The sequence below is a fragment of the Phascolarctos cinereus genome, unplaced genomic scaffold (assembly GCF_003287225.1).
Source record: "Phascolarctos cinereus isolate Bilbo 61053 unplaced genomic scaffold, phaCin_HiC Scaffold_1;HRSCAF=81, whole genome shotgun sequence".
Taxonomy (NCBI): Eukaryota; Metazoa; Chordata; class Mammalia; order Diprotodontia; family Phascolarctidae; genus Phascolarctos; species Phascolarctos cinereus.
The window spans coordinates 178,020,703-178,043,347 of NW_027555514.1; the positions used below are offsets into that span (position 1 = coordinate 178,020,703).

At 34.1% G+C, this 22,645-nt stretch overlaps 1 protein-coding gene across 33 annotated transcripts in view; it reads right to left on the reverse strand.

Annotated features, from left to right (window-relative positions):
- PLEKHA5 (pleckstrin homology domain containing A5) overlaps positions 1-22,645 on the reverse strand; it is a 191,290-nt gene that overhangs the window by 24,510 nt on the left and 144,135 nt on the right. For 9 of the 33 annotated variants that reach the window (XM_078155297.1, XM_078155278.1, XM_078155280.1 and 6 more), the window contains 9 exons: positions 18,110-18,172; positions 15,854-15,934; positions 15,572-15,721; positions 12,023-12,124; positions 10,699-10,810; positions 10,415-10,461; positions 9,345-9,533; positions 8,331-8,448; positions 5,864-5,982 (listed from right to left, as the gene is read on the reverse strand). In XM_078155297.1, coding sequence (XP_078011423.1) covers positions 5,864-5,982; positions 8,331-8,448; positions 9,345-9,533; positions 10,415-10,461; positions 10,699-10,810; positions 12,023-12,124; positions 15,572-15,721; positions 15,854-15,934; positions 18,110-18,172 — 981 coding nt within the window. Of the gene's footprint in view, positions 1-5,863; positions 5,983-8,330; positions 8,449-9,344; positions 9,534-10,414; positions 10,462-10,698; positions 10,811-12,022; positions 12,125-15,571; positions 15,722-15,853; positions 15,935-18,109; positions 18,173-22,534; positions 22,616-22,645 lie in introns of all 33 variants that reach the window. The other 24 variants (XM_020994176.2, XM_020994197.2, XM_020994178.2 and 21 more) reach the window with 6 other exon arrangements.

A 22,645-nucleotide genomic window follows, 5' to 3' on the forward strand; every position in this document is an offset into this window, starting at 1 on the left:
CTTTTTAAATAATGGCATTAGAGAAACATGACTACTTACTTTAATCATGACAATCCAATTTTGTTTTAGAGAAACAAGACCATTTAAATTTTGATATGTGATTTAATACAATAATGTATATAGTTTAATAAGGGAATTAAATTACATAGGCTTTCAATTTTATTTTTCACAGTTTTATTGTGGTATTACTGAAAGAAGACAATACATTTCTTCTAGATGAGTGGTTCTTCACCTTTTTAATGTCATGGGCTATTCCGGCATTATATTAAAGCCTAGGCACCCCTTCTTAGAATGTTTGTGGTCTACATATTATTCACAATCTAAGGAAATGCTAAATTTCAGAGGGTAGGGAAAATAAAGATGTAATTTTTTTTCCCATCCAGGTTCACAGGCCCCTTGAAATCTATCCAGAGCATTTGGGATTCTGTGGACACTAGGTTAAGAACCTCTATTACAGAGGAGCTAATCTAGATTTTGTTTTAGGAACCATCTTTTTGTAATAAAATACACTTTAAGATAATACTGGCTTATTAATTCAACTCTTCCAAGAAAATCCATTGATTTAAATTTCTACAGCATTTTAGTCTTCCCTAAAAAGCTCACTATTTTCAGCCTCTCCAAAAATGCAACTAATAATGCAGAACTGCATGGTGCATTGGAAGGAATGATGGATTTGAGGCTAGGAGAGACACAGGTTGAAGCTCTGCCTTTCCTTGCACACTTTCTAGATGTTTGATCATGGGCATGTACTTAAATCTCTGAACTTGTTATCTATAAAACAGGGATAATATTACCTGTAGCACTTGTTTCACAGGGGTATTATACTAATAAAATATCTAGAAATAAGAGATGAGGGAAGATACCTATGTTTATGCACTATAAGAATCTTTAATTATGCAAATTAAATCTTCTACCAAGAACTCACCATATGTAAGAAAACATTTCTAGGGTACTTGGTAGAAGCTAAAAATGGTCTTTTATTTGGATGGGAAAATCAAATAGTATGTTTTCCATATTCTCTCTCACCTTTACAGGTGCCTCCATTTTCTTTCCTTTCCCTCTCTTAGAATTTTTTTTTTTGACTAGGCAGTGGGATTAAGTGACTTGCCCAAGGTCACACAGCTAGTAAGTGTGAAGTGTTTGGTCTGAGCCCAGATTTGAACTCAGGTCCTCCTGACTGCCAAGGCTGGTGCTCTATCCACTGCACCACCTCGCTGCCCCTACCTTTCCCTCTCTTATTAACTCCTTACAATTTGGCTTCCTACCTTATGATTCCTCCAAAATTGCTCTTTTCAAAGTTAGTACTGATCTCTTAGGTGACAAATTCAACAACGTTTTCTCAATCCTCATCCTCCTTGATTTTAAGTGCCACTGATACTGTTGATTACCCCCTCCTCCTTTCTTCTTTCTACATTTTCGTGACATCACTCTCTGCTGTTTCTGCTTCTAACTATATGACCCTCTTCAGTCTCCTTTGCTGGATCCTCATCCATATCATGTCCCTTTAACAACACTGGGGTCCCAAAGGATTCTGTCCTGGGCCCTCTTCTCTTTTGCTTCTTGACTACTTCACTTGCTGATCTCATCAGCTACCATGGATTTAATCACCACTTTTATGCTGATGATTCTCAAATTCACCTGTCCTGCCCCAATCTGCTGACCATTTAAACTCAACATGTCCAAAATGGAATTCATTATCTTTCTCCTTAAACCCTATCTCTGACTCCACAACTTCTTTACAGGGCACCACCAACCTCCTAGTCCCTTGGGCTCAAAACCTAGGTGTCCTCCTTGCATCCTCACCATCTCTTACGCCCACATCCAATCTGTGGCCAAGGCTTGTCAATATCACCTCTCCAACATCCCTCAAGTATGCCCCTTTCTCTCCTGACACTGACAGCACTTTGGTGAAGACCCTTATCACCTTATGCTAGGACTACTGCTAACAGCCTGCTGGTAGGTCTGCCTGCTCAAGTCTCTCCCCACTCCAATTCATCTTTTATTCAGCCACTAAAGTGATTTTCCTAAAATGCAGATCTGATCATATCACCCTTCTCCCCTACTCAAACTCCAATGGCTCCCAATTACCTCCAGGAGCAAATACAAAATGCTCTGTTTGGCAGTCAAAGCTCTTCATAACTTAGCCTCCCCTACCTTTCTTGTCTCTTTATACCTTACTCCCTACCACATACTCTTTAATCCAGTGAGAGTGGCCTCCTTCATATTCCACGAACAAGACACTCTATCTCTGTTCTGGGCATTTTCTCTGGTTGACCTCCATGCCTGGAATGCTCTTCCTCCTCATCTCCATCTTCTGACGTCCTGGCTGCCTTCAAGACCCAAATAAAATGCCATCTTCTACATCTTTCCCAATCTCTCTTCATTCTACTGTCTTCTCATTGTTAATAATTTCCTATTTATCTTGTATAGAACTTATTTGTGTATATTTGTTTGCATATTGTCTTCTCCATTGGATTATAAGCTCCTTGAGGGCAGGGACTGTCTTTTGCCTTACTTTGTATCCTGAGCATTTAGCATAGTTCTTGCACCTAGCAGACACTTAATAAATGTTTACTGACTACTTTATGAAGCTTGGTGTTTCTGGAGCATCTTTTTCTATATGATGCAGAAGAACTGTGGTACAACATACAGGATGATTCAGACACCTGCTGGCTTGGTGGCAGTGGGCAAGCCACATAGCATCTCTGGGCCTCAGTTTCCTCATCAGTATAATGGGAATAACACTAGTAACCTACCTCATAGGTTGTGAGGATCAAATGAGATAATGTAAGTGAAGGTCTTTATAAACCTATTTATTACAGACAGACTATCTCTTGCTTACTATTCACTATATTTTATGTGTATTTCAATTTTATAATCCTGAGAATTATCATGTGGGAATTTCATTATTCTAATTCTGGAAACCAAGGTACTGACAGCCAAGATAAATAAGGAGATAGTAAGAGAGCAGCAAGTTGCCCAAAATTAGTCCAAGTCACCAAACCTGAATGAAATACATCCCAGGTTACTGAAAGAATAGGTGGGTATGATAGCTGAACTACTGTCATTGGCCTCTGAAAAGTCATAGTGAATGGGAGAGGTCCAAGAGGGCTAGAGATGGACAAAGACTATCTTTGTTTTATATTCCATTCCATTCAAATCAACAAGCATTTATTAAGCACCTATTATGTGGAAAACAAACTTTTTAATAAGGAAAGGTTGCAAAATCTGCAAGGCATAGGTTGTGAACTTAAGTTTCATTCCTGGTAAAGTTCTAAAACAAATTACTAGAGAGGTCAGTAAACATCCAGTAGAAGAAATGGTGAATGTGAAAGACGGCATGGTTTATCATATGCCCAGTACTGGCTATAAAGGATGTATGATGAAAAGACCTCCCTAGAAAGGTAGAGGTGCCAAACGTTGCATAGCTATCAATGCCATGGTAGTTTTTACTTCACTTTCTCTTGGTTACAAAGGAGGGATTTGAGAGAGAAGAAACATTTATTAAGCACCTACTATGTGCCAAGCGCTTAATAGTTATGCGCCTCAAAAATATCATCTCATTTGATCCTCACAATAACTCTGTGAGGTTGGTACTATTATTACATCAATCAGTCAAGGAATCTGAGACAGGCAGAGGTTAAGTGACTTGCCTAGGGTCATAGGGCTAGTAAGTGCCTGAGGCCATTCTTGAACTCAGGTCTTCTTGATTCCAGCATTCAATCCACTGTGCTACCTAGCTACCTCTAGGCAGGGCATGAGCAAAGGAAAACATATAGAGAAATAATTGTGTTGTAAAAAAACAAAATGTCTTCTGGACTGGTATATTAGGAGAGTGCTATGGATAGCGCTTACCTAGATTTTCTGTGAAGTGTTTGACAAAATCCCTCATGGTAATTTTGTAGACAAGATAGATAGATACAGGCTAGATGACAGTAGGATTCAGAACTAATTGAATAACTGGAGCAAAAGAATAATCATTAACAGTTGGAAATCAACGTCAAAGACGCTCTGGTGGAGTGCCCTAAAGCAAAGGTGTCAAACGTGGCCTACAACACTCCCCAGTGAGGATCATTAAATAGAACAGAATATAGATAATGTTAATATCTGGTTTTTCAGTCAATATGTGGCCTGCAGGGATCCTTATATGTATAGTTTCTGTTTGGGTTTGACACCACTGCCCTAGAGATAAGTACTTAGTCTTTTTTTTTTTTAAACATGTAATGCCTGTCTTCAATGGCTTGAAATGATAGATAAAATCTGTAGATGATGTAAAATTTGGGAGGGCTGTTAACATGATGGATGACAGTCAAGCTACAAAAAGGCTTCAAAATGTAAGAACAATGGACTGAATCAAAAACAAATGATCAAAGAATTAACTTTGCAAATATAAGATGGAAGAGGTGTGGTTAGAAAGCAATTTGTATGAAAAAGATGTGGAGAATTTTAGTGGAATGCAAGCTGTACAGGAATAGAGGATCATGTCTTATTGCATTAAGGGACAGACCTTGTCCAATAAAAAGCAAGTAACAGCTCTGCTGTTCTCTTCCTTGGTAAAACTATATTTGAAGTATTATATGCAGATTTGGGAACCACGTTAAGAACATAAATAATTAGAATGCTTCCAGAAGAGAGTAACCAAGATAGTAAGGGGATCAGAGACCATGACAAATTAGCATTAATTGAAATATCTAAGGATGTTCAGGTTGGAAAAGAGGAGACTCACAGGCAATATTATAGCTTTTTAAGTATCTAAAGGACTGTGATGTGGAACAGAAATTAAGACTTGTTTTGCTTAGCTTAGAGAACAGAACTTGGATCAAGCAAAGGAATGTTTTAGCTTTAAGACTGCCATAAAAATCAGAGCTATTAAAAAGTATAATGGACTGCTTTAGGAGATTCCCTTGACTTCAAGTTTTCCAGTGAAACATGGATAAGAACTTGGTGGGTATTTTGTAGAAGGGATTAGAAGGCCTCTAAGATTCCTTTCAATTTTCAGTCTGAGATTCTATAAACCTATGGTAACTTTCCTCCTTATGGCAAAAAATAAAGAAAATCATACCATAAACCTACATTATACATACCTGAACATGATTGCATATCTCACCAATTACATATACATATCACCAATATTAGAAACTATCTTAAAAAGACAATTCAGATATAATTTAAAATCTATTGTCTTGCAAGTTCTTGATTACAACTCCAGTAATTGAAACAAAGTGTTTTACAATTATGTACTTTTTTCCATAAGCCAACAGCTGAGTATCAGACTGCTTTTTATGAGGGAAGGCTTCCATCCTGGCCTAAACTAGGTGCTTTTGGAACCTCTAGAGGGCCTGTGGAGTTTAGTTTGGTATTATCAAATTGTGGGCCTCCCCAGATTCACATCAGCATACCCATCAGTTCATAGGGATTTTGAGGTGGGTCCTTATCTACTCTGCAAATTCTAGGTCTCTGGGATTTTCTTTCCGCAAATTTATTCTGCAGAATTTTAGAATGGTCAGTGTTTATGGTGAACTTTTAAGAATAGCTATTGGAAAAAGCTATTTGACCTTAGAGGAACCCTTACTAGTCATGAAAGTCTCAGGGATATCTAAATTGGCCTCAGGATGCAGGCTGGGGTATATGGTAGCAATTAGATACTGAGATATAACTGAGAGGCTCACATTCTCTTGAATGAATAATGGATTGACTATAATTCAGAAACAGCTATGGGTGTCTTCTTATTTTTGTTTTAACTAAGAATGATACACTTTATCTTGGTTATATATGAAAATTTCTCCAAGAAACCAGAGAAAAAGAAACTTAATTTTGTATGTTCTGTGAATTTTTTTCCTGCTAATTAATAGTTTTTAAATACCGTTCTTGTATCAATCATCTTCTTAGTTTTCCTTAAGGTTACGTAAGAGGCTATTGTTGAAGACTCAGGCGTTGGTGATTTGGTTCTGGGAGGTACAACTCCAACAGGAAAATGTGAACCTAAAAAAAACCAAATAGCAGCAATTCCTACAAAGCAACTATCATAAAAATCGACATTTTTCTTTGTAATACTAGGATTTCTTTTCATTTTAAAAGTCAACGCCAGAACTGGCTAAAAAAAGCCAAGAAAAATGCAGTAGCAGTACACTATTTCATCTATTTCATTAGCTGAGGATAGTGATGTAATTTAGAGCTAAATTAAAAGCAAATTAGCTGGTTACATTAATAGGAGGCATAAAATATCTGATGCCTTATTTTCTCTTTGTATTAAATTGGTTAAATTAGGATTTTTTATTTAAAGGTAGTTACTGCATTTTTAAAAAAGCAGATAGCACCTGCCATCATTACTAATTTTGATTTCAAAGAACATCAGTTACATAACAATAACAGCATCAATTAACATTTTTATATATATACTTTTAAAAGTGCTTTCTGAAATATTACATATTGCCTTTGTTTTTATCCTCATGAAAACTTTCTACGACAGACTAAGTAGCATGCTTCTTATTGTTTATATATGGAATTTATAAATACAAAGAGGCTGTGACTTTCTTTAGGTCACAGAACTAATTTGATGGCATGGTCTGTCTGGAATTTGGGAGAGATGAGGAAATTGACATCTTGAGGAGTTAAGTGATATCTCCAAGTCCTCTGCTGTCCACTACTTAAAATGAAATCTATTAATGGGCTAAAATACATTTTAGATAGTCATTCACTAAATCATTAGAAACTCAAGGAACTTGGATAACTGTCACTCTCTCTGCAACCTACATCTTGGATAAGCAGAATGCACACTCTTGTACTTTCCACAAGTGCAGGGTCAGGAGATTACTTTATGGAGAATCACAACTAATCTCTAAAATAACCTCAAATTGTTACTAAATTATTTTCTTCTGACCACTGTTTTCTGGGTGAAATGATTCTGAAGTTATAGAGCAGAAATGTGTAACATATGTCTTATTTAGAATCAATTTATATTGCATAAGGAACATTCGAACACTAAAGACCTAGAATGGGGTTCTTTGCCTTCTTTTTCGGTCATGGACTTTTTTAGCATTCTGAAGAATGAAGATATAACTTTTTTTTTCTTTTCTTAAAGTTAAGGAAACCTCACTGTATTTGAGTTAAATCAACTTTCTACAGTCACTTATTAGATAATTTTTAAACTTGGAAAACTAAATAAGTAATATTTGGTATTACCTCAGGACAGATAAGAGTATCATGACTACATAAGAGTCAGAAACAAGAATGGAATGGAGTACAAACACACAATTTTTGGGGCACTTTACTTTAAATTTTTTGATGTCTTCCCTAATTAGTAGGAATTTCCTTTACTCCTCATTAAATCAATATGACAACCTCTTATTCAACCTCCATCCACTAAATGGACTTATCTCTTTCTTTAATGGGAAATAGTTTATTTATTAATTTACATAAAGTTTTATGATTCCTTGTGTGCAATAGTGTCATAAACTCCTAGAAGACTGAAGTTATGTCTCTTTATTCATGGTTGCTGATCAACCAGCACAATACAACGTGGAGAAAGAAACAATGCTTTTGCTGGGGTGTAAGTATTAAGAAACTATTTATATTTGGGCAGAATATACCTTCAACTAAAATCCCCTGTCACAAAAAATTATAATTTGTAAAATGGAGTTACCTATTATGTAGAGATGGTAGATATCCATATTAGATTATTTTCTAAGCACTATTTTTTCATTTTAAAACCACACATCTACTACACGGTGGGGGGGGACGGGACACCCATTACCGAAATATTAAAAGACATAATTCTAGAGAAAAAAGTAGAAAAATGAGGCAGTCATTATAACATTCCCCCCCCCCCTTTAAGGCAATTGGGGTTAAGTGACTTGCCCAGGGTCACACAGCTAGTTAAGCGTCAAGTGTTTGGTCTGAGGCAGCATTTAAACTCAGGTCCTCCTGACCTCAGGGCAGGTGCTCTATCCACTGCCCCAACATTTCAGAAAGAGATTACTTTGGAATTTGAAATATGCCACCTTATTTCCTCATTTATCTATTTCAATGTCCTCTCTAGCCATATCCTTAAAAAAGTTTCCAGAGTGGAACTTAAAGACCTGGAGATGCTAATAAAAATATGACTAAATGTTTTATGTAAGAGAATGGAAAAATACTTAAAATAACTTCTAAAACTAGTGTTACTAAGTACTTTTTTGTACTTAAGTTAAAATTTTGAAGATTATATAGACTTTTTAGCTTTAAACTGTGAAAGACAAAAACTAATAATGTAAATGATACCAGGATTAATAAGGAAACTTCTATTAGTACTGAATTACATGGACATTACTATATAAAAGTTAAAAGCTGACCTTTAGTTACAGAATCTATCTCTGAAACAGGTTCAGACTTTTCTTCTCCATTAGATTCATCAACTTCTGCTACAGTTGTTAATTCTGGTTCACTCTTGTAAAGTCTATAATCAGCACCCTTTAAAGAGAGGGAAAGATGTAGATTAAAAATGACTAAAATTTTCCCATGTTGTTAATTTATGAAATCTCAAGTTAAATTTGGTATATGAGGTTGCTAATCCACGCCACCCTTCCCCCGCCCCGAACTTTTAAACAGGAACTGTTTTAGACAAAATACTTTTAAGAATCTATATGTAAAGTGAAGGAAAACAAATATGAAGGAAGATTAAAATTTATATCTTCTAAGCTTTTTGTTTTGAAATTAAAATAAATATTTCCTTTTCATCATGACCACCAGACTGTTTGGCATAACACATATTTTAAGAACAGTGACTGAACTGTATTAAATTATCTTATCCATTTTAAAAGGTAATCAGATGCTATACATGCTGGGAAAGTCCTACATTTCAAATTCCCATAACTAAAATTCCTTCGATGTTTTGCCTCCCACTGGTTTATATTCCTTTCCTTCTTTCGCTGATCCTTTCTCCTTGCTTATCAATTCTTACTTTTACAGACTGAATCTCGTCCTTAATTACCCTGGCAGTTAATTCTATTTCCCACCCTTTATTTTCTGGTCTGAGGACAGAAAAAATTAGCAGGCATCATTCCTGTGTCCCACATTAGTCTATTTTAAATCTGGTCTCTTCATGTTATAATCATATAATATTAATTTATATTAATTTAATAATTAATATTAAATGACACTTTTCTATATCTAAAAAATTTTAAGTACACAAGTATGAAAAAAACAAAAATGTAACATGTGAAAACGATAACATGAAAAGCAACAAAAAGTACTACCCAAAAGGAGATTACAATACAAAACAATTCTTCAATGGCAAAAGAAAATGATTATGAAAAATCAAGAAGATATTTGTGATGCACAATTCTGTGGCAATTCTAGCCACTTACACAGTGAGAGCCATTTCTTGGATATCCTTGAACTTGGTAAATCTTCTTTTCTTCAGGCAGATGTACTGGGCCCCTGCTATAACAGAGCAAGGAGCTGCTATCACTGGGCAGAGGGGGGATTATGGGAGGCTGCTCTGTAAAGTCATAGGACCAAGGAAGTGGAGGACGAGGTGGGACTACTTCCTCTTCCTAAAGATTGTAGAATAGTCACCTTATTTAGATGAGCATATTGTGTTAAGAGTATCTAACAAACTTTTCAATAGCAGCTTAGCTTTAAAAATGTATACTATGTCTCATTCATTTTTAGATAATGAAAGGGACACTGTCAAAATCATATGCAAAGAAATAAAACAAAAAGGTCACTATATTCACTGAGTCAAATTGAGTTTGAAGCAAGCTTTGGACCACTGAGGTTAGCACTTTTTGTATTTGCATTCCATTTAAAATTCTATTATAAGTCCAAAGGATCACTGTATATAAAAATGTTGCTATTTAGGTAAGAAAATAGCAGGAAAAAGTTTTAGTTAAAAACTCTGTAAAATGTTGTATTCATATTTAAATTTTAAAAAGAAATTACGCTAAGCATTTCCCCCCACTGGAATCAAAATTGGAAGCTATTCTAATTATGTTGACAGTATCTCTTTATAGTTATAATTTTTTATGTTATGCATAAAACTTGCTCTTACAAAACCTCCTAAGACACAGATAAGTGCTTACAATACAAGAGTGAAATTCAGTACATTCAGATGACCAAGAAGTAAAATCCTACCTGTCAAGTTCTGAAATGCATGAACCAACCCAGATTCAATTTTTCCAGTTTAGGGATTTGGGGTGAGAAGGGGACTCATTAGTTGTTACAAATAAGAAACCATCAATGTAGCTTTAAACATTACTCTTGTAATGCCCATTGCAACTTCAAGATTAACACAGTAACCGAAGTAGAACATACTTAAAACTACTTAAAAATTATTCTGTTGAAGTGTGGAAAATATTTGATTTCTTTTTACTCATTCTTTAAGGTTAGAAATGCATCAATTTGCATTTAGAAATTAAAACAGTAAACATCTTACCTCACTTTTGTACTTAACTGCAGAAAAAGCCTTTGATCCTATGATACCTAATAAAATAATTTTTAAAAATTACAATGTATCACTATTAAAACTAACTACAAAATTTTTTTAATCTAGAGGAAAAATAAAATAATGTCATGCTACTCATTTACTTACATTTAGTCATATTTGTGCTTCTAGTGACTTGCCAACTAAGTTAATGAAACGCAATTACACGTTTCATTTGTTTTAGATGTAACTGTGGCCAAATGTCAGCTAATAAAAGATAAAAGAAGTCTCTTTACCAGCCTCTGTGGTGCCTCGCTGCTGTTTATGTTTACTCAAACCTTCCATGACATCTTGAATTCTCCAAAGTTCTTTCTGAATCTGTGCACGCTGAATGCCTGCTGACTCTGTCTATTAATAACAATAATATGTATTAATTCGTATGTCGGAAACTTGAAATTAAAATATTAATAAATACCTGACTGATAAAAAATAAACAATACTAAAATGTATTAAATTTAAAAAGACTTAATTTTATCACTTCTCCCAGAAATTTCAAGAGAGCCAATATAGTGGTAGTCAGATCAGCAAAAAGTAATGTAGAATGACCAAGTATTTCAGTTATCTCTGATATCCCACAGTATTATTTATATGCCACTAGTTATCATGCCATCTTTTATGATGACAGGAAGGCACACTAGGGGCTAAAAATGAGCAGAGAAACATTCTACTAAAAGGAAAAAAACAAAATTAAACTAAATTAAAAAAAAGAATGACAATATATGGTTAACTTCTTAAGTTCCAAAACAAGTTAAGACATTAATAGAAGAAAAACACACTTAGGAAATCCAACAATTCAATAAACATTTTAAAAGACTTAGTACTGGGAAAAGAAAGTCAAAACGAAATAGTACCTGCCCTCAAGGATTTTACATTCTAGAGACAATATACATGTAGACAAATCCATTTCAAGAGGAATGAGAACTAATAAATGGTGGTGATGGTGGGAGTGGGGCGTTGAAGGAAATCAGGGATAGTACTCAGAATGAGGATTTGTTATTTCTGCTATTGCAAAGCAAATATTCACTAATTATATCTCAACCCTGTTAATGTCACTGTTACCTCTTTTAGTCTGCTTCTCCTATCATACCAGGTAAAGACACATGTAGCCAAACTCTAAATTCAACCACAAACACAAATGGTCACTAACAACAGAGAAGTATATTTTAGTTCTGTGGAGTGACTTCTTTAGGGTGATTCTGGCAAGTGTGTGGTTAATTTAGAACTTGAGTTTGGGGGAGTCCAGATATATAGTTTCATCACACTTCAGGTCTTTTTGCAGTCATAAATACTTACCCACACCAACTCAATAGTAATTTTAAAAAACAATGAATTTTTCTTCTACTTGGAGTTTTGTCAAAGCAATAAAATAGAGGATAGATGCTGCACCTGCTACTGGCATGTTTTACAATGGCCTGTGGTCAAAAGGAAATCAATTCTGACCTTACTTTTAAGCAGTTCATTTTGGACTCAATCTCTTTTCAATATAACGACTTGAAGTTGTTTGATATCAAAGTAGAACCAGAAGGCTGAAAGGAATTTGAGAAGATTAAAATTTTGTACCTGTACTTCACCAAGTCGATCCAACTGTTCTTGCATCTGGTTCCTAGTAATTGTGACATCATATTCTAATTTGTCATATTCTCGCCATGCTCTTTCTAGTTCCTGAAAACATGACAACAAGCATTTATCACTTTTCACATTTTCTTATCATGTTGCCTCTGAGTATAAAGATGTGTTGAACTTCCCTTATAAACCTCACAGAACATTATGGTATTAACAGTGCAAGATTTGTTCAGTCATTTCAGTTGTGTCTGACTCTTTGGGACTCCCTCTGGGGTTTTCTTGGTAAAGACATTGGACTGGTTTGCTATTTCCTTCTCCAGCTCATTTTACAGATGAACAACTGAGGCAAGCAATACCAAATGATTTGCCCAAGGTTCCACAGCTAGTATGTGTCTGAAGCTTGATTTGAACTCAGGAAGACTCATCTTCCTCATTCTAGGCTCTGTTGTTCCTTAACAAGTATCAACAGAGTGATAGGCATAATGGGAAAAGATATTAAAAGTAGATGAACGGGCGGTCAAAGTAGAAGACAACGGAAAGTTTTAAGAAGGCATAAACAATATAACACTGAACTGTCTGTCTTTGATGATATCATGAATTCAAAGAAATTCACTGTCAAGATGACTCCAAAATTTGCACTTGTAGCCCTCATCTTGTTCCCGAGTTCCAGTCCATTATCATCACTGCCTGTTGGATAAGTCACCTGAATGTCCTACAATAATCTCAAACTCATTATTTTCCCACTAAATCCACTTTTCTCGCCAATTTCCCTTTTTCTCTTGAGGGTATTATTGCCACATACTAATTGGTTGTCAAATCTTGTTCATTCTACCATCATATCATTTCTTAATCTCCTACTCACTCTTATATATACAGTCACTACTGTCGTTAATGCCCAAATTATTTTAATAGGTTCTTCATTGATCTTCTTGCTTCCAGACTCTCTCCTCTGTTAATCAGTCAATTAAGTATTTATTAAGCAATCACTAAATGCCAGGCAAGGTGCTAAACTTTTGGGGGAAAAAAATCAGAAAGACAGTGCCAGCCTTGGAGAAGTTTACTGGAAGGAGGAGACGGTCAGGGAGAGTTTTCTTAAGGAGAGGCAGTGCAGTTTGGAAAGAAATGAAGCCAGGATTGGTCCAGACCTTACTATAAATTACAGGTTGTAGGAGGAATCAGTTAATCAGAAGGAGAAGGCCTTTGGGGCAGAGGGTACTTAAGAGTGTGAGAGTTAGTCCAGGAGAAGAGGGAACTTTTCCAGGCTGAAGAAATTTCTATGGTATGATGGAGAAAATCTGGTGAAAAGAAGAGCAGTTTGGAGAGTTATCTTCCAGAAGAGCTACAAAAGACATCATTCCTAAGGCACAAGTACCATTCCACTACCTACTCAAAAAATTCCAGGGCTCCCTGTTGCCTCAAGAATAAAATGAAAACTTCAACTTGGCCCTTCACAAATTTGGCTCCAGATTATCTGGGTTACCTTGTTTTCTATACATAATATCTCATCTGTGCTTTTGTTAACTCTGCAAATTAAAAGTTGACTCTGCCCTTCCACAAACTCTTCAAACTAATACAAGTAACTTAGTTTTTATTTGAAAAAGACAATTATCTTTACTAAAAGCTGAATTGGAAGATGGAGTTCTCTTTCTCTACATTTTCAATATATCATATTTTTGATAATTTCTTAAATTTATAGAAAAATATGTAATTATACATGATTAATTTCCATTTTTTCAGATTTAGGATGTCTTCCTATGTATTTAAAAATGATTTTGTCATCATAGTATGGAAGTCTGAAAATAATGTGATTGGATGAACTAAAGGTGGAGATCACCTATGTCAGTGAATCCTATCAACTTGCAATTTATTCCTCATTTTCAGTGTTTGAGAAAATTTTTGCACTGCTTCCTAAAATATAGTTTTCTAAAACTTTTTTTTCCTTTTTAAAGTTTTTTTTTTTGGGGGGGTGAGGTGGGGTGGGTGTCTTGTAATTTCAGCTGTGTGAAAATTTCAGTCTTACTGAGCATCTTCAGTCCATCACTTCTCTGTCAGAAAGAAAGGAGGCTTCATAATCAATCTTCTGGACATACTCAGTGGTATATGAGACTTCCCTGAGCTTCCTTAAGAGAAGGATGCAGATGGTGGGAGTAATTTGGAGCTGGGATTTTTCTTTCTTTCTTTCTTTTGTATTTTGCTAGGCAATGGGGTTAAGTGACTTGCCCAGGGTCACATATAGCTAGCACGTATCAAGTGTTTGGTCTGAGGCTGGATTGAATTCAGGTCCTCCTAACTTCAGGGCCAGTGCTCTATTTACTGTGCCACCTAGCTGCCCCAGTCACTCAATTTCAAAACCCTAGTGTCATCTCTGACTTTTCCCTTTCTTATATTATAGATTTAATCTGTTGCAAAGTAAGTCCTGATGATTTTACTACTATGATACATCACATACATAATTTTTTCTTCTATTAGCTACCTTCATACATACCCTCATCACTAGTAGTATGGATTACTGTGGTAGCTTCCTAACTGGTCTCTTCACCATCTATCTCTCCCTTCTACAGTCTACCTTTTACTTAGCTACCAAAATAATCTTCCTAAGGCAAAGCCCTGACCATGTCATTTCTTTTATTTAAAACAAAACGTACTGAGGACAAGTGCAGCCAGACAGATGAGAGGATAGCCAAGAGAGCAGAGCTATGAAGAGAAAAGGCTGGTCAAGAATGTTGAATACAGAAGAGGTCAAAAGCAGGAGGCCTAAGAAAAGGCTATTAGATTAACTGATAAATGTGCACAGGAAACAACACCAAGAGTTTTCTGAGCAACGTGCTTGAGTGCCAAAGAATATGGCAGTTACATATAACTATACTCTCAGGACTTGAGTAACCATTGTTAGGTTTGGGGCTCAGTCAAGAATACTGATTTTATTAATATGCTATGATAATTGCAGAAAAATTATTTTTCTTCTTTTTTTTGGGTTAGGCAATGAGGTTAAGTGACTTGCTCAGGGTCACACAACTAGTAAGTGTCAAATGTCTGAGGCTAGATTTGAACTCAGGTCTTCCTGACTCCTGGGCTAGTGCTCTACCCACTGCACCACCTAGCTGCCCCGTGTGGAAAAATTATCAGAAACTTCTAGATAATAAACACTCTGAAATTTTTTTTAAAGAATTCTTAAAGTGCTAATGTGCAAGTTCTGCTTATTTGTTTTACTTAGAATTAGTCAATGGAATCAAATCAAAATCTACTACATATTTAACTGTATTATGGAATGTGCCCCATAATACATTCCTCTTAAGATTTTTACTTTCAAAGTTTATAAAATATCTATGTACTTGTCTTTCGGTAAGATAATTCTTTTGCCAAATGAAAGACATTATTGATTTTAAGATTAAAAATTTATTCTTCATTGTTCCAAAATAATGCTTACATTAATGTCATGCAACTTAATATTTGCTTCTTATAATGAAAAATGAATATTCCAATTAGAAGTAAAAACAACAAGAATTGAAACTTCAATGATTTTTATAAGAAAAAAAACTGACTTACCGCCGTAGCTCGAGATAGTTCTCGGCATGTGCTAAGTAGTCCGTTCTGTAAATCATCCCTTTGCAAAACTACACTCTGAATGGCTGCTGGATTATCTGCATTCATCTCTATTTCTTGGCTGGCTGATAGCAAAGCTTGCTCAAGCATGTACTATTACAATAAAAAGAATTACGTTTAATGTTCTGAATTACTGAATATATTCTTTTTACTTTAGTTATCACTGCCCTGATAATAATCAAATAAAATAACATCAATTTTAGGTAATAAACATAATTGCCCTACTTTCTCCTTGTGGAGCTGCTGAAGTTTCTCTTCCAATGCATGTACCACTTTATCTTGTTCACATAACCTGCTTAGCTTGGCCTGGGTTAACATAAGAAAATGTTCGTGGTTAGCAGTACTTTTCATTTTTGCTTTAAGAGCAGACAATGTACATTTAAAATAATCACCCAATTTTTAATTAAATGATTTAAATAAAAGTGGTCTGAAATTAAAATAACACAGGAAGAAGACTAAAGAGATATTTTCAAATCAATATTTCTGCAGACATAACAAGGCAGTTTAGAGTGGTGCAGAGAGAGCTGTCAATCAGAAGACCTGTGTCCCAAGTCTGCCTCTGACATACTCTGGGCAAATCACTTATATTCTCAGTATCCCAGGCAACTGTAGGCTAGAATCTACAGAACAGCTGTAAATCTGTGTTGATAGAGGAAGTTTACTCACAGGGAGTTCCCTACACTAAATGTAAATTGTGGTTTGGACTAAAAAACTGTCTGCAAAGAAGACGCAGTATAGTTCAGTGGATAGAGTCAACCTTGGAATTAGAAAAATCTAAGTTCAAGTCCCTTTCTCACACATACTAGTTGTGTGTCTCTGGGTGAGTTATAAACTCAGTGCCCTCAGGCAACAATGAGACTGTGATTCAAAGATGAGATGCTCAATCTAATGAAAAAACAGGGGCACAGCTTTGCCTGTAATCCAGGGGTGGGGAACCTGCAGCCTCTACATGTGGCCTTCTAGGTCCTCAAGTGCTGACCTTTGACTGAATCCAAACTTCACAGAACAAATCCCCTTAATAAAAGGATTTGTTGTGTAAAATTTGGACTCAAGTCAAAAGGCCACACACAAGGACCTAGAGCAGGTTTCCCACCTCTTACCCACACACACACCCTCCTCCTAAGTCTACAGAGACAAAAAGCTAACCAAAAATTGTAGCAATAACTGGGCTATTTAAATTACACTTCAATACTTAATTTACCATTAAGTTAAAACCAAATTATGCAAATACAAATATAGTGACGTAAAACATTCACATGTCACTTTAATTACCCATTTAAATGTGGTTAATTTCAAATTTTATATTTTACAAGACCAAACATTTTATGTAATCCTTAATACAAAACACTACCTGAATTTGATTCACATTAATTCCTCATAAATCCTTGGGAAAAATCCAAACACAGAATTATTTTTAACATAAAAGTAAAGTCTACAGAAAGTAGCCATTTCAAACATTAATGCACATATTTTATTAGTTTAAGCCTTAGATTATAATTTAGGACACAGTTTTAATTTTTTCATATAACTTTTTTTCATCCGAATCATATGGAAAATGTTAGAAGTCACTTTAAACTTTGTCAAAATAAACATAATTGAAAATCAAAGTTAAAGCCTTGGAAAAAAATTTAAAGTATCAAAATATGTTTGGTCTGATGTCTCAGAACCCAAACCTCAGATATAATACATATAAAGAGAACTATCCCAGTCCTTAACTCCTTATAATGAAAAACAGTTACTGAATAATGAAGTAAAGGTGCAAAGGTAAAAATCAATTTCTCTGCCATTTACTATTGAAAATATTAATAAAACTTTTAAAGAGAATCTGATAATTCAAAATACATGTAGCTGGATATACTGAATAGAGAAATAAGTTGAGACAGAAAATACACTGGGCTGGGAGTCAGGAGACCTGCGTTATGGCCTCAATTCTGCCTCTGTGTGACCTTAGGCAAGTTATCTTGTCTCAGACCATCAGCTCAGGTCTACTTATCTGTAAAATAAGGTACCTTCCAGCTATAGCAATCGGTTATTCTAAGTATGCTTGACTAGAGCAAAGTTGTGGAATAAACACATAAGAGATTAATTGCAAAGACACAGTAGCAACTCAGGGACCTTACTTGTCTAAATCTGGGATCCAAAAGGGAAATATTGTTGGAATTTGAAGAGTGGTGACTGGAAAATGTGTTATTTCCATTTATTTCTTTCCCTATCCTGAAAATACGTTATTGGACATAGCTTTCTATTCTTAGTAAAGACCAAATCTCTGTATATCATCATCATTGTTAACTAACTCAGGAGTATAAAGATTTAAGCCAGAGAAGAGTGAAAAAGCTAATTTACCAACAATCAATAACAGTTTTTTAGTGCGGAGTGGGATGGGATAGAGTGAGGAGGCATATACTTTCTGTGCTTATGTAAAATGCTCTGGCAAGACAAGTATGGTAAAAACGTCAGTGATAAATGTCATATGATACTTACATCAATATCCACCTCCTCAGATCTGTACTTGTACAATGTACCTCTATACTCATCTTGTGACAGCTACAAGGAAGAATGTTATTGTCATAAAACAGCTTCAAAAATACAAGAATGAAAATACTTAGTCTGTAGTTAACAGTTAAAATACACTTATCATCCATATGACCAGTAACAATTTATGGGAAGACAAGTTCTGACTTTACTGAACAGACATTTATCAAGTATGGATTGCTTCAAAAAGGAAAAGATATACAAAATTAATAATTTAACATTTTCATGTAAGCTTTAAGAGAATGTATTCTTAAAGTTTTGTTTATTAGGTATGTGTACTATCTCACAAAATAAGAAAAGCATAATCATAGCAGAGAACTAGAATAAAAGATTTCAATCAAGTTTAATGACTTCATGTTGAAAAAGATATTTTTGACACACAGACACATGCATTTTATGTACATATACTCATAAATGTCTTATATACTTTAGTATAACTCTGTGTGTAAAATGTACCTAATTTCTATTTTGTAAATAAATATACCAGAAATATCAGGAAGAAAATTGACTCCTCTCCTTTGACAATCTGAATCTCAAGATTCAGAAGGTAGAGAATCTAAAATTTCTTTACATATTTTATATTATGGTGCAAGCGCTGTATTAGCACAGTTTCAAGGAATTGCACATTTAGATTTTTTTCTTAGCTGCCTTTTAAGTGGTTCTCATCACAATATTTTTGCACAAATAAGCTCTCATATCCACTTGTATTTTTTAAAAATTAAATGTGATTTCTTATCAAATAGAACTTTTTAAAGATTTTGATTTCTTTGTTAGTATACAAAAGAAAAGGTGATAGTCTTTGAGAAAAAGGATGTCTTAATTCTCATTTATCTTTTTGAATTACCCATTTTAGTGGAATTATGTTTTGACTATGAAGTACAACTGAATTCTGCTACAAGTAACAAAATAAGTTTCGCACACATATGTAGAACCACACGTATGTACGTCAAAACTATAATAAAAGACAGTGTAATGTAATGAAAAGAGCACTTGGAATTAGAAGACAAGCTCTACCACTTCTTAAGTATATGTTTCCTCACTTGAAAAATGGAATACTTGTATTCCTACTCCACAAAGTAATTGTGAAGATCAAATCAGATGACAAAATGTCAAGTATTTTATGTTATATAAACACAGACTACAACTAATATCACTCTATATGACACTTTCCATAGCAAGTATTAGTTGACACTGACATTTTACTTAATAATCTGTTTGAAATCAGCCTACTTTTATTTAAACTCAAAGATTAGTGGGAAGTTAAACATACACATATACACATACATGTAGATACATATACATATACGTTTATATATATAACATATTTCTAAATACAGTACAATTTAAAAAACCTTTAAAGATAGAAGGATTTCATTTTGAGGTATTACTCTATGAATTATCTGCAAATGCATTTTGTGATAATTTAAAGGCAGGTGTGGTTATATTAAACCATGCAGAAATTTTATTTTAAAATGAAGTTCATACTCCACGGATATACTTAAAAATCATCTTAGCCTTAACTTGTTTTGTAAAGCTCAATGAACATAACAGCCTTCAACCAAATGAAATGTCTAAATTGTTCTAAATATTTAAATTTAAGTGTAAAACAATTTCACCCTACTTAAGAATGTAGTTCTAAGCACTCCCCTAAAATACATAAAACAACATTTAATCTAAAATCTTGATGGTATTTTAAATATTAAATGTTTAAGCCTAATGCTGAATTACTAAAATCTGATAAAATTACCAGAAGTAAAACATGCTTAATGAAAACTTTTTGGGGAAAAACTTTCAAAGTACCTCTGTGTATATGTACTTATATGTTACTGTTTTAAAGCCATATTTTGGATAGAACACTTCTCATTATTTTTAATGAAAACCCTTACTGTCATTATATTAGAAAAGAATAAAAGTAATTGATGGCACTAAAAATGTAGTCTTGACACAATGAGAAAATGACATAATGAATGCATAATATTTTCTATGTATTGGTTTCATTCTTTCACTTTTGTTCCAGGTCCTTACCAGACCATCAGCTAATTGATTTAATTTAGGCAAATTATTGCCTGCTTAACTAAATCTACTATGAGACCTTATTGAGCAGAAAAGAATGCAAGTGTAAAGGGATTTCTAGTGGAACAAGAACTAAGTAGCTGTGGAAATGTAATTTGGAAGAAAGTATGATACAGAATTAAAAATAAAGTCTTTTTTATTTCCGGTTGACATCAGGATACTCATAAAGATGGATGTAGTGGATCTAGAGGGTTAGCTTTGGATCCAGGAACACTCGGGCTCAAATCCTACCTTTGATATGCTAGCTATGTGACCAAAGTCAAGTGTGTTAATCTCTCAGTAACCCAGACAATACTGTAAGACTATAAAAGTTGCGTATCTTCATTGGTGGAAGCAGTTCTATATCAAACAAACTCAAAACTAATGAAATCACAGGTCTGCCACTACCAGAAAAATACCAGGATGCTTACTATAAGTAAGACTAGTATCATTACAAGTAACTAGTATCAGATATGCAAATAAAAACCAAAACATAAGCTTTCATATAGATATTCATATAGATATTCTTTCCTATAGAAGGCAAAAATTGGAGCTCAAGAGAGGTCAGTCAAATTTCAAGCGCCACAAATTTACAATATTTGAGAAATATATCCTAATATGATATTCATATTTCTTAAAACTCCCCAGTGTTAGCATCAAGTTCTTTTTGGCTGTGAGCTAAAATTTGTTAAGATTGATTTCTTGCCTAGTGCATTAAATTGGATATGTATGGCTACTGATATCAAGCATCTAGTTTTTAATCTTGTCTCTTAAGTACCTATAACATTAAGCAGGTAATAACCTTTCCCTATCCATTCCCCTTAAAAAGTATCCTTTTACCCATTTATATAAATTTTAGCTCTTTCTGAATTCAAGGTATAGTATTAGAGATTACATTATCTTAGCTTATGTATTATCATATAGTATATGACCTGATGACTATAATCCAGAAGAGGAAACAAATTATTTTTGCCATACCAAATGTATACCTGGCTTATAATACGAATTTTTACATACACATAATACCCCCAACATATACATCTCTCCCCCCGAAACACACCTCTTCGTACACCCACAAAGAGTAAACCATTCCTATGTTTAAACACATAGAGGCAGAAAAACTCTAATATTTTCTATAGAAAGCAGCAACATTAATGTTTTTGTAGTGCAAGTCTTTGAAGATGACAAGGTTTTTTTAAACTGGTGGCTTTCTAAGAATAAATTTTCTTTGTTTTGAAAATTAAGCTTATTTAAATACTTAATGCTTTAATTTTTATTGTGAATTATATATAATGTTGCACTAAATATGAAATTTAGTATTTCAATATGTAAATCACATATTTAAAAAATATTATCTTCATTTTTTTCATGTTGGTCAATATTTTCATCTATTCTATTTCTAAAGATTTTACTAGGTTATTATTATTATTATTATTATTATTATTATTATTATTATTTTAATAAGCTATTCTAACCGAATTATAAACAGCAATATTCTGACATAAAAAAATCTGGTTACTTAAAAAATTATGTGAAATAACAACAAAATTTGGGTGTAGATTGGTAGAACACTCCTTTTGCAGAACTGTGATTAATCATATCCTAAGGCTGTCTTCTACTCCCAAGAGATACATACATAGATACACACACATGCATACACATGTTTTGTGTGTGAAAAGTATGGTAAATGGAAAACTATCCGGAGAATTACCTGAGAATGACAGGAACATGAGAAAAAATAACCCGGAACATTTTTTTCCCCCATCAGAAAGTTACCTTAAATTTTTACCATAGAACATTTTCTTCTTGATATTAAAAAAATATTTTTATTTCATCTCCCAGATTAAAAACTAGATAAGACAAAACCCAACAAATTGTGGGCTTTCTTTTTTTGATGACTAAGAAATAGATTAAAATTAAGAAACCAACTATCTGTAAAAAAAAGTGAGAAAAATCCATCTTAAAATTATTTCTGAAATACTTTTGCATTGATGGAGTCAAACTGAAGTTCATTAGAAATTTAACAATTTTACTAAAGACCTGTAATACACATAATTTGTCAAATGTTAGACAAAATACTTTAGAAAAAAGACAGACTTCATATTCAACAGCAAAAACGTTCAGCAAAGCCATGCTCACAATCCTGCAGCATTTCATAAAGCATGGATGATTTGTGGCTTCTCAAACAAAAATAAATAAATAAATAAGAAAAAAAACCAAACAAACATTAATGTTATGAGTAAATCTGGGGAACAACCAAAACTGTCACTGAGGGAGTTTTGCAGATGATAAAGCAGTATCATTCACTATCCAAGACCTTACTTGCTGGTACAGTTGGGGTCTTAGCGCCGAGTTCTCAATCATAGTGTGAACCATGGTGATTAAAGGTTCATTCTCTTTCATCTATTTCAAATCAGGAGGAGCATACAGCAA